The sequence below is a fragment of the Pan paniscus genome, chromosome 21 (genome assembly GCF_029289425.2).
Source record: "Pan paniscus chromosome 21, NHGRI_mPanPan1-v2.0_pri, whole genome shotgun sequence".
NCBI classification, from domain to species: Eukaryota; Metazoa; Chordata; class Mammalia; order Primates; family Hominidae; genus Pan; species Pan paniscus.
In genome coordinates this window covers 65,666,355-65,681,740 of record NC_073270.2, presented here as the reverse complement: position 1 = coordinate 65,681,740, position 15,386 = coordinate 65,666,355, and the positions used below count along the sequence as shown (strand labels likewise).

The 15,386-nt window shown below is 34.3% G+C and overlaps 1 protein-coding gene across 1 annotated transcript in view; it reads left to right on the top strand.

Moving 5' to 3' along the window:
* Window positions 1-15,386, top strand: part of SYCP2 (synaptonemal complex protein 2) — a 72,185-nt gene that overhangs the window by 20,293 nt on the left and 36,506 nt on the right. Inside the window, exons 13-18 of the mRNA XM_055104696.2 lie at window positions 1,081-1,126; window positions 1,649-1,744; window positions 6,075-6,135; window positions 11,699-11,847; window positions 12,691-12,765; window positions 13,225-13,371. Of these exons, the coding sequence (XP_054960671.1) occupies window positions 1,081-1,126; window positions 1,649-1,744; window positions 6,075-6,135; window positions 11,699-11,847; window positions 12,691-12,765; window positions 13,225-13,371 (574 nt within the window). The remainder of the gene's footprint in view (window positions 1-1,080; window positions 1,127-1,648; window positions 1,745-6,074; window positions 6,136-11,698; window positions 11,848-12,690; window positions 12,766-13,224; window positions 13,372-15,386) is intronic.

The window sequence follows — 15,386 nt, the reverse complement described above, 5'->3', positions numbered from 1 at the left end:
GTAATGTAAATTTTAATCTTTATAACGACAGAAAAACAGGATTTGCAATGCCTGGCACCTCATAGATGTTCAACATAATTATTGGATGAATGAGTTCACATTTATTTTACTTACTAAAGAAATTAACGGTATTGTAAGGGTTGTGCAAGGAGTCATATTACCTGATTTGAATCATAAGTTCCTCTCTTCCTGTTCTAATATTGGGCAAATTATTTAACCTTACATGCCTCAGTTTCCTTAGCTGTTATATAATATTAATAACTACCTCATATGTTTGTGATATAGATTAAAATGAGATAATATGCTGAATATGTAAAATAGTATCTAAGAAAGCATTCTGTGAATTTAACCATTTTTAATGTAATTATTCACTTGTATTCTTATTTAAGTTCTATGGAAACATTAATAAGCTAAATTAGGAAACTCTGCTCATATTTGATAGCACACTGTATTAGTCTGTTTTAATACTGCTGATAAAGACATACTGGAGACTGAGACATTTACAAAAGAAAGAGATTTAATTGGACTTAAAGTTCCACATGGCTGGGGAAGCCTCACTATCATGGCAGAAGGCAAGGAGGAGCAAGTCCCATCTTACATGGATAGCAGCAGGCAAAGAGAGAATGAGGAAGATGCAAAAGCGGAAACCCCTGATAAAACCATCAGATCTCGTGAGAGTTACTCACTACCGCAAGAACAGTGTGGGAGAAACTGCCTTCATGATTCTGTTATCTCCTACCAGGTCCCTCACACGACACATGGGAGTTATGACAGTACCATTCAAGACGAGATTTGGGTGGGGACACAGAACCAAACCATATCACACACAAAAACATTTGGTGCAATCATTTTAGTCAAACTGGTAGATTGAGTAGTATCGTCAAAGTAATATGATTTTCTCTACATAAATGTCCACTAAACATGTATTTTGAGAAGTATTAAAGAGGGAAATATGATTTTATTTCAATTATTATGACCACTGCCTGATTTCCTTTTGATTCTAGGCATGATTTCTATTACTGGACAAGATTATGCTGTGAAAGCTTATTTATTTTTTTCTTAAACTACTTTTTATTTCAGGGTCTTTACATTTCCTTGTTTATCAGCATTTCTTGATAAATATGAGGTAAAATTTTAATTTAACACATTATTTTAGTTATTGCATGAATTTTGATAGTCAAGTGAATTATGAGTTGAATAAGAACACTAAAAATAGTTGTAATTAGATCATGAATGTAGCTGGTCGGTCTAGTATTCTGTATCTGACAGTGAAACCAGGAGAAGTTTTATGGAACAGCATATTCATTGCCAAGAATAACTGAAAAATAAAGGCTGTAGTCCAGTTTTTCTCCTGTTTCCTTAAGACCATTATTGATTTATCATGTATGAATCTATTCAAACTAGTACTTTCAACCTTTATTAGCACTTGGAATATTCATAATTTCTTGGAGCTAGTTGATTTTTTATAAAATACTAAAGTAGCATTTCATTTGATTTTTAAATTTATCTAAATATTATACTTGTCTGTTCTTTCACTTCTCTCTCCTTCTAGCTTTGTTTTCTTGCTTTAGCCATGAATATAACATCATAATTGTCTATTATTTCTAAAATCATTGTATATTCCAGTTTTGTATGTTTATTTTGTTAGCTGCAAATACCATCAGATGAAAAACTTGAGGAATTTTGGATTGATTTTAATCTTGGGAGTCAGACTCTCTCATTCTACATTGCTGGAGATAATGATGTAAGTTTCATTTGGTTGGTATTATTCTTTATGTATATGCATACATAAGATTTTTACTTACTTTAAGAATGTGGATTTCTTTATATGTTCTAGCCAGTCTTTACCTAGATTTTAACATTAGCTCTAGTAGTTTGATTAGCATAGCAACCTACCAAGCTAATTATAAATGAAAACTACTTCTGATGTTTTATTGTATAAGAAAAAATAATGCTGAGTTTTAATACTAATTTTTTAACATAAGCTTTTCAAAAATAAATGTTAATTTATGACAGTTAAAATTTTATATTCACATAAACAAAGTGAATTGACTTTAGAAAAGAGAAGTTACTCAAATACAGTGGCATTCTATTGAAAATATTATTAACAGACAGTGACAAGTGGTCCTAACTTAATCATTCATAAAACCTTCTCTTTGGAAATAGGACTTGATTGGGAGTTAATTTTAGTTTTTTTCTTCCTATGCTTTATCATAGCTGTGCTCAGATCTTCCAAATAGGTGGCATATTTTCTGCTGACCTGCATGTTTTTTACCTGAGGAAAATCCTTGAGCCATTATTTCATAATAGCTACCACCTCATATTTGATACATTTGCATACATTTAGCTCAAATTATGTAGTCCATTTGCCAAAATCTGAGTAAGAGTTGATCAGCATTTACTAATCTGGTTGTGGCTGGTGATATTATAATAAGGCTTTAGTCTTTTTAGTCTGTTTCTTATAGAATCCTGCCATTTGTTCCAGGTAAACGTTTTATAGATGAACATTAATCAAATGCCTTTTAGGATTTCCACATGCCTTTATTGCTTTTTATTTTAAAGTACCTTCTTAGAATGCTTAAAATTGAGTTCCAATGACTAGCACTGCTTCTCAGCGGCACTGACAGTTTCCATTAGTATACTTCTCCTGCAGGATTTGTAGGAGTGTTTTAAGCTGATTTTTTTTCGAGGAGCTACTTAGGCAGGTGCAAAAGTAATTGCGGTTCTTGCCATTACTTTCAATGGCAGAAACTGCAATTACTTTTGCACCAGCCTAATAGAATTTCGTTATGGGAGAAAAGTATTGTTATTAAATAGCAGTAACTACTATAAAGGAAATAAATAGGGCAGTGTTCCTTTATTCAGTTTGGTCTAATGGATTATTGAGATAAGAAAATAAGCAATTAAACATGGTGAAACCCCGCCTCTACTAAAAATACAAAAATAAGCTGGGCGTGGTGGCAGGCGCCTGTAGTCCCAGCTGCTCGGGAGGCTGAGGCAGGAGAATGGCGTGAACCCAGGAAGCAGAGCTTGCAGTGAGCCGAGATCGGGCCACTGCACTCCAGCCTGGGTGACAGTGCGAGACTCTGTCTCAAAAAAGAAAAAAAAAAAAAGAAAAGAAAAAAAAGAAGCAATTACACTATAGCAGTATACATGATAGGGAAAGTATAAAATGCATTTATAAGTATTTAATGCCTAGTGTGTTCCAGACACTGATCAAGATGCTGGGGGACTCTTCTTTCCAAAACTATATTTAGAATCCTCTCTCTCCTGAATTTCCGTAGCTGTAGTATGTTATCCCTTTATTCTCTCTTGCTCTCCATAAAAGCCATTCTCCACAGTGGCTCCTTGAATCCTTCTTCTGTCTCTCTGACATGGCATACAAGGCTTTTTGTGGCCTGGTCTCTGGCTGTTTCTCTGATATTTCATATATTTTCTGTGATGACTGTGTTCCAGTCACATTTATTTTTCTATTTCTCTAACACAGATTATGCCCATCTTAGGTCTTTCTTAGTTCTTCTGCATAGACCTCTTCCTCCAGGTCCTTGCATCTTAGTTCTTCCCATTTAGATTTAAGCACAAATGTTGCCTTCTCATAGAGTATTCTCAGGTTACTCAATATAAAGTAGCCTCACAGCCACATTATTCCACATTGTCTTATTTCCTTTATAGTAGTTATTATTTAAAATCATTTTGTTTATTTGTTGTCTGCTTTCCCGCATAGAGTATAAGATTAGTTTATAGCTATTCAGTGGCTCATGTTTGTTGGAAGAATGAGTAAACGGAACATTGAAAGAATTGAAAGATGTACAGAGGGCATAGGGGATTGCAAAAATATAGGAAGTGTGGAGCCAAAGGAGGATTTTAAGTAGGAGGTAACATCAGTTCAATGAATATCTATTGAGAACTATGTGTCACGTATGTACTAGGCACTGGAGAACACATTTGTGTAACAGATCCCCCCCTGGTAGGGGAAATGGATAAAAATAGACTGGGGAGAATGGATAAAAAGGAAAAATACTAGAGGCAGTTAGGAGGCTTTTGCAATAATCCAGGTGAGAAATAATTGTGGGATGGTTTTGAGATATAACAATGGGCATGGATGGAAATTGATAGAATCCAGAAAGACTTGAGAGGAGACAGAACTGAGTAAACTTGGTGATTTGTTTGTAATTTTTTAAAAAGAAGGATTACTAAAATTTGGGTAGCTGGATGGAATTTGAGCCGTAAGTAGAGATATAGAAGCTATCTGTATATAAATGACAGAAACATGGGTTTTAATGAGTGCCTATGTGAAAGAACTATGAAAACCAAATTTCTACAGGATAAGTAGAAGAGATTTTAGCTAGAAGGATACTTGAAGAATCGGCCAAAAGGGAACAAATTAAAAGGGTATAGTGTTACGGACGACAAAGGAAAAGAGGTTTTATGAGAGGAAATGATCAACACAGTGAAATATTCCTGAGAGGGGAGGTTAAATAAAAACTGGTAACCCATGAAAGAGCAGTTTCACTTACATGGTGAAGAGTTTAGGCATTCCTAGAAAGTTAAAATATCGGTTACGGAAGTAAAGACATCAAGTTAAGGAAAGAGCGTGACATGTGGATTCAATGTAGGGGTTTTTTTGGGTATATTAAGGATAAGAGCTTTCATAAATTGATGGTGAAGGGCAGATAGGGAGAGGTTGAAGGAAAAAATTGAGGTCAGGAGGAAGGAGTATAATGGAGGGAGAGTGGGACGTGAAAATGGAACAAAATTGCTACAACATACTGATAACTGTTGAATCTGGGTAAGGGCATATTTTGGGTTTATACTACTATGATTTCTGATTAAAAATCTGTTTGAAAATTGCCATTATGTGTGTTTTTTAAAAAGTGAACTAAGTGCCTTGATATATAAGGAAGAATCAGTTTTAAGTTGGTAGATGATAACAATTATTGGGAATAGAGTATGCCAACTGAGATATTCCTCAAAGGAGCAAGTTTTTTACACACAGAAATAGGAGGCTGCTCAAAGCCTTGGGGAAAAATTAGAATACTGTCCCTTTCCTCCTGATCCTGAGGTTTTGAGGTAAGGGATAAAGGTAGTGATGTCATCAGGGTGTGACTGGTTTCAATTAAGGTATAGGAGAGAAGGGAATTAGTGAAAATAATAAGGATTTAGAGGAATTTCTCGGGAATGAGTTGTCCTTAAATAACAAAAGTATTTAGTTTTTTTTTGTTTTGTTTTGTGTTTTGTTCTGTTTTGTTTGAGATAGAGTCTCCCTCTGTTGCCCAGGCTGGAGAGCAGTGGTGCGATCTTGGCTCACTGCAAGCTCCGCCTCCCGGGTTCACGCCATTCTCCTGCCTCAGCCTCCTGAGTAGCTGGAACTACAGGCGCCCGCCACCATGCCTGGCTAATTTTTTTTTGTATTTTTAGTAGAGACAGGGTTTCACCGTGTTAGCCAGGATGGTCTCCATCTCCTGACCTCGTGATCTGCCTGCCTTGGCCTCCCAAAGTCCCGGGATTACAGGCGTGAGCCACCGTGCCTGGCCAGGAATGGTATTTAATTTTTACTATAACTTTGTGAATTCAGTATCATTCAGTTACACACATTTTCAGTGAAAATACTTGGGGCAAACATTTTAGGTTATTATTCATGCGCATTCATATTTAAATCAAAGGACAATCAGTTAATGAGTATTGTGGTTACAGGACCTGGGATAGGTAGTAGGAGTGGGAATTGAGGAATGAGTATGACTTCATAAAATATTTCAAAGAAAACATAAAAAGACTTGGTAACATTTTTAAAAAGGGTATTCTCTAATAAATATAATATTAACAGTCATTCTTTTTTTTGGTTAAGAATAGAAAATTGTCAAAATCATCATTTCGTTTTGATAATGAACAAATACATTAAATGTAACATGTGTAACATGTAGTTAATTGGTGGAGCAAGAAAGGTGTTATATAAACTAGTTACTTAGTGACTAGCAAAAAGAATTGATAGTTCCTGTAACTTGAAATTTGATGTTTAAAGAAACTGTAAATCAGAAATAAATTATTTATGGCCAAAACCTGCTTTTAAATTTAAGGATCATCAATGGGAAGCAGTTACTGTGCCAGAGGAAAAAGTACAAATATACAGCATTGAAGGTATTAAACTTGTTTTTTTCTAATAATTTTCTTAATTCTTACCATATGGAACAAATGTTACATCCTTTCTGGGTTAACAAAACAGACTAATGAAAGCAAAATTAATATTTTCAGATGTTCACATTCAGAAATTCATCAAACACCTTGATCCCATGTTTCCCTACTAATCTCCCAGCTCTACCCCTGTACTTACCTCCTTCCCTGTCTAGTCTAAAACCAGTGATCCAGTTTGTCATTCTTGTCTCTATGTTTAAGGCTCCTGACCTTCCATCCCATTTGCTTGATTAAATCTGAATATCTGGTTTCTCCAGTCCTATAACTGGAACTGCATAACGCTAGTGGACAAAATCAGACTAGTACTATTACAAATTTAGATATTAAGACATATTTTATCATTTCAATAGACATGTAATAATATCTCATGTTTTATATTTGCATTTTTCTAATGACTAGTGATGCTGAGCACTTTTTCATGTGCTTTCTGGCCATTCATATATTTTCCTTTGTAAAGTATATATTTTAAATATTTTGTTCATTTTTTATTGGACTATCTAGTTCTTAGGTATCCTAGATTCCACTCCTTTGACATATATATGTTCTATGTTTTCTCCAAAATTGTATCTTGCTTATTCATTTTCTTAATGATATCTGGTGAGCAGTTTTAAATTTTGAAATCTACTTGATCTATTTTTATGGTTATTGCTTTCTGTGACCCAAGAAATTTTTGTCGACTCTTAAATCACTAAGATGTTCTATTATTTTTCCACAAAAATTTTATAGTTTTAGCTTTTATGTTTAGGAGTATTATAATCTCAAATTAATATTTGATTAAGGTATGATGCAGAGATTGGAGGTTCATTTTTTCATATAGATATGCAGTTATTACAGGATTATTTGCTGTAAAGGCTTTTCTTTTCCATTGGATTTCTTTGGTTTCTTTGTTGAAAATCATGACTCTGTAATAGTGTGTCTATTTCTTGGTCCTCCAATCTGTTCTATTTATCATAGGTCTACTTTTCTTTATGTCAGTACCACACTGTTTTGATTATGGTAGATTTGTGGTTAGTCTTGAAGTCAGTCAGTATAAGTCTTCCAACATTGTGGTTTTTTAAAATATTGTTTTGGAAATTATAGGCCTTTTGAGCTTCTATATAAATTTTAGAATTGGTTTATCAATTGCTTGCTGGAATTATGTCTCAGGTTTTAGATCAATATGGGGAGAAATAACATGTTAACAGTCATAACTAGTTCATAAACATGGTGTATCTCTCCATTTGTTTAGGTCTTTGATTTCTCTCAACAGCGTTTCACAGTTTTCATTGTATAAGTCTTTTGATGAATTTGTTCCCAAGTATTCAGTCTATATGTTTATAAATAGAATTGATCTTTAATTTTACCAGTCATGGGATCTGCAAAAGAGGTAGTTTTACTACTTCCTTTCTGATCCTTATGCACTCCCTCCCTCCTTTCCTTTTGTTGCTTTATTGCAATGTATAGAACCTCCAGTGCAATATTGAATAGAAGTGATAAAAGTGGACATCTTTGCCTACTTCCCAATCTTTGCTTAGGAAAGAACATTCAGTATTTTACCATTAAGTATAATGTTAGCCAAAAGTCTTTTGTAGAGATAACCTTCATCAGATTAAGGACGTTGATAACTCTTCATATTTGTCTATGCACATGAAACCATCATGGCAATTAAGTTAATATAAACATATCACCCCCAAAATTTCTTTGTACTTCTTTTAATCTATCCATCCTTCTACTCTACCCCCAGGCAATTACTGATGTTTTCTTTATCTTTGATACATTTACATTTTCTAGAGTTTATATAAATGGAATCATACAGTACATAGCAATTTTTGTCCAGCTTCTTTCTTTTAGAACACTTTTTTAAAAAAAGAATCAAGCATGTTGCATGTATCAGTAGTTTATTCTGTTTATTGCTGAGTGTTAGTCCATTGTATAGATATACTTCAATTGGTTTCTGTAGTCACCTGTTAATGAGCATTTGTAATGTTCCCAGTTTTTAGCTATTATGAAATGCTGCTGTAAATATTCATGTATAATTAATTACTTCTGAAAATATATTTTTATTTCTCAGGTAAATACTAAGAAGTTCAGTGGTTAGTTCAGACCCATAGGCATATGATTAGCTTTTGAAGAAACTTCTAAAGTGTTGTCCAAAGTGATTTTACCATTTTACATTTTCACTATCAGTTTATAAGACTTCCATTTGTTCTACATCCTTTCTAACACTTCTTATGGTCAGTCCCTCCTACCATCTTGCCTTGTTGCACTGGCTGTATAATTTTCAGTACAATGTTAGTAGAAATTAAAAGAGCAGACATATTTGCTTAGTTTATGATGTTGGTGTTGAGGGTGAAGGGGATTATTTTTTCTTCTATAATTATTTCATGGTGACAATTTCTCTTGTTAATTCAGGTAAGCTAGTTATTTATATGGCACTTTCCCATCTCTCTCTTGCTCCCTCTCTTGCCATGTGATATGCCTACTCCCCTTTTGCCTTCTGCAATGATTAAAAGCTTCCTGAGTCCCTCATCAGAGGCAAATACTGGCACCATGCTTCCTGTACAGCCTGCAGAACTATGAGCCAAATAAATCATTTTTTAATAAGTTTCCCACCCTCAGGTGTTCCATTATAGCAGACTAATACAGACTAATATAGTCTTCTAAAAAGATCTGTTGTTTCCTCTCTTGATCAGTCATATGTTGTTGCCTCTATGGATGTCAAGTAATTTTATGATAGATAATGCATATACAGGAACAATAGATGCTCCAGATAATCCTTCCACCAGAAGAGTTTCTTTTTTCTTCTTAGGCAGAGGGGCTGAAGGACTGATCCAGTCATGAATGTTGGTCTGTGTTTAGTTCTAGTTTTAAATTTACTCTTTGTCTTGTTTGCCTCTATTACTCAGGTGTGGCCATCCCAGTCTGTTGATGATGAGCCTATTAGATTTGTGTCTTCTGAACCTGAGAGACTGTGGAAGATACAGTTCTGCCTCTTAGAGGTTTCCAGCTCAGCTCTCCAGCCGTTCACTCTACTCAGTCCAAAATCTGGCAGATATTTTGAACAGGACACTGAGTACATGCCTGAGGATGATACCTGTATCAGGCAGTACATTGATTCCAAGCCCATGAGACTATAAGAGAGTTAACTGCCTTTTATCAGGTTTGGTCCAGCTCCTTGTGCTGCCCCAGAATGAAGGGAAAATTAGTTATGCCTTTAAAGCTTTTAAGTGTCCTATTTGTTACTCCAGGCATTACTGCTCACTAAATACTTGCTTGTCTTCTTTTCTCCAGCAGAGGTTCTCTTCTTAAGCCTACAAACAGAATTAGCAAATTTCCTTAGAGAAAAAAAGGCCAGAGATCTAATTACATGTACAGCTCTCTGACACCTTTAAACATATGATATTTTAATCCTTCTGATTTTTTAAAACAGGATATTAGCCTGCCACAATATCCTACATTTTCCCCAGAAGTGGAAGTCTCCAGCTTCCAACTTTGGACTCTCACTGCTACTTGGCAGTCTTCCATGTCCATAGTTGCCATCCCTCTCCAGTTGTCTAACAGCTACTATTTAAATTTTTAAGTTATCCTTAACCTTGCCTTTTTTGCTTTCACTATGATGTGGTAATTCAGAAGAACATGAATTTTTCAGGTAAGAATACTTACACATTTTGGCCCTTCAGACCCTCCATCTCCAAACATCTTTTTATCTGTATCCTCCTTTATCTCTCCTGTAAACAGAAGATATTTGTCTACTCTTGTTGAAGGGTAATTTCTCTGAGTTCTCCACACACATTCTCCAAGTCTTTGCTCCATCAATTCATATTTTTTGTATCTTCCTCCTCTCTCTCAGTACCTCTTTTCTCTCAGTATATCAATGGGCTCAAATGTCTACATCATAAAACAAAAAGCCTACTTTTATCCTATGTCTTCCTGAAGCTATCTTTTTCTCCCCATTCATAGCCAATTTTGAGAGAATAGTTTTTACTCTTTCCTTCTCTTTCTATTCATTCTTATGTTATAAAATCTTGACATATTGATATCCATAAATACTTGGATTTTATAGCAAGCAACAAAACAAAGTTTTCTTGTATCTCAGTAACACTAACTAATTAAAAAGGAAACCAAGCCATTATATAGTCCAGACAGAGCAAATATCAGGAATTTCAACAAAGCAATCATTAAAATATAACAGATATTCATAAATTTCTATGTAAGTAGCCATAACATAGGTAGACAAATTTTTGTACAAATAGGCACAAAGCATTCAGCAAAATAATAAATTTGAAGTAGTTCTAATATCATGTGCAAGCAAGGAGTTAAAGCAAATATTACATTTAATATAATTTACAGTAAGCTATAGAAAAAAAGTCAAATGCATATCAGAAGAATAAAACAATCAGCAGAAATAGACCTAAGAATTACAAATGTTTTAATTTTCATCAAAACATGAAACATCATTTTTAAAGCCACCTAAATTTTCATCTCTGAAACCTGAAAACTTGTCACTGTTTAACTTTTAAAAACTACTAGCGCTCTTTGAGTTTGAAACTATGGTTACCACTTTCAAGCAATTGCTAATTCTTAGTACCTTCAAAGGTCATTACTGTGAAAGTTTTATGAGCATATATTTGCAAAAGCAAATAAAACATTTTCTGCTTGGGCAGGCCTCATAAGAATCAGGACATTTCATAGCCTGTAGGACATTTGTCCCTTAGGCCACATCATGGCGTGGCCTGCAGAGCTTTTTCAGATGTAGAGATAAATTTCCCTACTTTGTGTGATCCTGCTCCTTCAGAGTGTTTTTCTCTTGCCCAAAAGTACATTGTGGGCAGGGTTGGAGACTTTTCATTCGGCAATAGAATTCCTGCCACAAGTAGGACAGGAGCATGGTGGCCTCTGGTCTATAATACAGGTGCATTTATTAGGTGCCAGGTAGTTTTTTGGTAACTTTTGTAGGGAGGGAGAGTGTGACTATTTCTTATAAGCTGGCACTTGCTGTATTCTCTGTTTACTGGATTGGTAAGTTCATTGAGGCCAAGTGCTAGATCCTTCTCACCTCACAATCTCCTGACACTTAATTTTTGTCAAATGTTGTTGTCAGCATGTTATAACAACTGTGGATTTAATAGAAATGTTTATATGTGTATGTCTAGAAATATGGTAATTATATGGAATTAAAGTTATTGTTTTTGTTTGCCTTTTTTTAAATTAAGAAAATAGTATTCTCAGATGTGTTCAAGGAATATTTTATTAAGAATTTGTTAGGGTCCAGAATGTATTTAGGATTCTATCTTATTAGTTATAGCCATATCCTGTATTTTATAGATAAGAACACTGAGACTAGGAAAGCTAAATTGACTTGATTGATTTACATAGGTAAGTAGTGCCAGAATTGATTAATTTAAACACTGTTCAATATTGAGAATTTGAATTTTGATTCAATTAATATGCTACATCCATGTCTTATTTATAGTATACTTGCAGAGTAGTATCATAGAGACATAAACTAATCAGTGTTGTTTCTATACAGTGAGAGAATCAAAGAAGCTACTGACAATAATTCTGAAAAATACAGTAAAAATTAGCAAAAGAGAAGGGAAAGAATTGCTTTTGTATTTTGATGCATCACTAGAAATCACTAATGTAACTCAAAAAATTTTTGGTGCAAATAAACATAGGGTAAGTCTTTAAACTTAATAAATATTTACTATTTTCATAATTCTGGAAACAGTTTGGGGTTATAAGTTTTATTGCATTTTTTCCTTTCTAGAATTCTTAAAATGTAGATTTTAGTTCTTTAAATTTGTACTGTTGAAGAGTCATCAGCTTGTTAGTCATATCTATTGAGATACCCATTACAAAGTATCTCAGATGACAAAATTAGCAGCAGCTGCTCAAAACATTTAATGAATTTCTGCCAGGTGTTTAAAAAGTAAAATGAGAGAAAGCACTGTTTTCAAGATTTTAAACATCGTGAGAATTACACACATGATACATCAGAAGAAGTAAATAATGGCATAGGGAACATGAGTTATAGACATTGAAGAAAGAGAATGCTCATAAAGAGTCAGGTTTGGAGATTAGCATTGTTATGGATATGGGACTTGAAATGGCCTTTGAAGTTGAAGGAAAGGATTTAGATAAAATACTTTCCAGGCATGTGGAAGACATTATGAGCCAAATATTGTTTAACTGAGAATCTAAGGTGACAATTCGTGTGATGTTTTGGGGAGATATTCAATTGACAAATTTTAATAGTGCAAAAGATTTATGTTGCATAATATTAGATGTATTTGTGAGGAACCCTTGTTCCTCACAAATGACAAGCTAAGGTGACTGGTTAAAGGGGAGTAATTGAAGTGTTCTGAGAAGGTATTCATATATGCAAAGTAATAATTTTGGATATTTGGCAATTTTGGAAGAAAACAGGAAATAATTACATTAAATGGAAATAAAATGACATATGAAAAAGTGGAAAGAAAATGAAGAAAATGTCATCACTGTGAATTGATTTAATTTTAGGAATCTATCAGAAAACAAGGTATTTCAGTTGCCAAAACGTCGCTGCATATACTTTTTGATGCAAGTGGATCACAGGTATGTCTCAGACTTACTTGATTTTTATCACTGGGCTAAGTTTAACCATAACTAATGGAACAGTAATAAAGGTGTTGTTGGAGGGTGAATATATAGAAAACAAATGGTCTCAATATAAACAGTACCCCAATAAAATGTATATGATGTTTAAACATGTTATTAATGATAATTTTAGTGTAAAGAGTAGGGTTATTAATAAATATCAGTTTAGTAACTTTAAAACTTTAAAAAAGCAGTAAATGTCCTTCCATTAATGCCAAGCTTCTTTTATGTCTATTAGAGTTTGAAAAAATGGATGCTTTTTATTGGATCACTTTGTAAAAATTATAACAGCACATGGATAGAAAAGGGAAATAATTGAATATGTGAGATGAGTAGGAGCTTAAGACATCCAGTGATTGTTGATTACTTTCTGTGGTTTGCAGTTTTAAATACTTTTTTTTTCATATTCTCCAACAGATTCTAGTGCCAGAAAGTCAAATCTCACCAGTCGGAGAAGAGCTCGTTAGTTTAAAGGAAAAATCAAAGTCCCCAAAGGAATTTGCTAAACCTTCAAAATATATCAAAAACAGTGACAAAGGGAATAGAAATAATAGTCAGCTTGAGGTAAAGATGGTGTCAAAATACTGGCTTATAAAACTACCATTGATCAAATCACTGCTATATATGAGTACTGAAAGAAGCATCTAGAATTTATATATTATTAGCCTTGATCAATCACATTTCAGAGTGTTTCTCCTACCTTTGACAAATGCAAACAAAAGATAGTGTGTGTCTTAGCAAATTGTGTACATGTATAGGGGTTAAAACAAGATACACTTTACAGTTGTAAATTACAAATTAGAGATAGATAAGATAACCTACTTCTTGAATGTATTCTTTTTGTTCTGTAATTGCATTTGGCTATAATGTAGAATAGAAATGTATAATGTTCTGTTTATTTGCATGAGGAAAAAAAAAGTATGAGGTTCTTTCTTTTACTCCTTTTCTTCCTCTTCCATTGAAGGACCTCCTCTAGGTCACATCCAAGAGAATAATTTCTCATAAATGGAACCCCTACCACCATACCTTGCTGTGACACTTGACATTGTCGATAGCCCCCTGTTTCTTAAGGTCCACTCCTTCAGCTTCCATTGTATACCACAGTTCCCTTTCTGCTTCTATTACTACATTAGAAAAACTTTCTTTCCATACCTCTTGGTAGGTTTGCTCTAAACCCAAAACCTTGATATCCAGCTTTTGGAACATCTTGTTGCCTTCTTTCTTAGAGAGCTTCCTTCATGTTCATAATGTGAGCTCTTAAAATGTAGCAGACTTTTCTTCAAAATTCTATAGCTGCATCTCTACTTGTTTTTCTGTATTTCCGTTTGTATGTCTCTTCAAGACCTTTCCTGAAGTCTAAGCTCAAACATTTTATCTTTTGACTAAAATCTGCATCTGTCTGTATTTCAGTAATACTACTGTTAATTTTTTTGGCAATATGCTTCATTTCAGCCTCTTCTCCCCTTGTATCTGGAACCAAGGTGCTTGTGATTATTCTTTCATAGTATCTGTGTCTCACACCCATTCTTTCTTGTTTCATCTGCCATTACGCATCTCAGCACACTTAGGTTAATACAGTAGACTCCTCGTAGGACTTTGTCACCACTGTTTTATCCTATGAGATACCCCGAATAATCAGCGATTTTCCTTAAATATCAGTATCTTGATAGCATTCTTCTACTCCAAAAGTTTTGTGATTTCTGTGTTCATCCCACTGACTGAATAAATTTTGGCTCAGTTCTGAGACTTTCTATAATTTAATTTTACCCTTTCTATTAAAACTGTAGTATGTATTCTCCCCTTTTGTAAGGTAGTTTGCTTTACTGTCTCTTTGCATGCCATGTTCATTCATGCCTCTAGATGTTCATTATTTGTTTCTTTTTTTACCTTTACCCATCTAAAGCATACTTAGATTTGCAAGTCTTGTTCATTTTCACTTTCTCTTTTTTTGCTTTCCTTTTAAAACATTTTACATATCTTTTTTTTTTTTTTTGTAGGAAGTCTTTTATTATACTTTAAGTTCTGGGATGCATGTGCAGAACATGCAGGTTTGTTACATAGGTATACACGTGCCAGGGTGGTTTGCTGCACCCATCAACCTGTCATCTAAATTAGGTATTTCTCCTAATGTTATCCCTCCCCTAGGCCCCCACCCCGCAACAGGTCCCAGTGTGTGATGTTCCTCTCCCTGTGTTCATGTGTTCTTAACTCCCACTTATGAGTGAGAACATGGGGTGTTTGGTTTTCTGTTCTTGTGTTAGTTTGCTGAGAATGATGGTTTCCAGCTTCATCCATGTGCCAGCAAAAGACATGAACTCATCCTTTTTTATGGCTGCATAGTATTCCATGATGTATATGTGCCACATTTTCTTTATCCAGTCTATCATTGATGGGCATTTGGGTTGGTTCTAAGTCTTTGCTATTGTGAATAATGCTGCAATAAACATACCTCTGCATGTGTCTTTGTGTTAGAATGATTTATAATCCTTTCAGTATATACCCAGTAATGGGATTTGCTGGGTCAAATGGTATTTCTGGTTCTAGATCCTTGAGGAATCACCACACTGTCTTCCACTTTC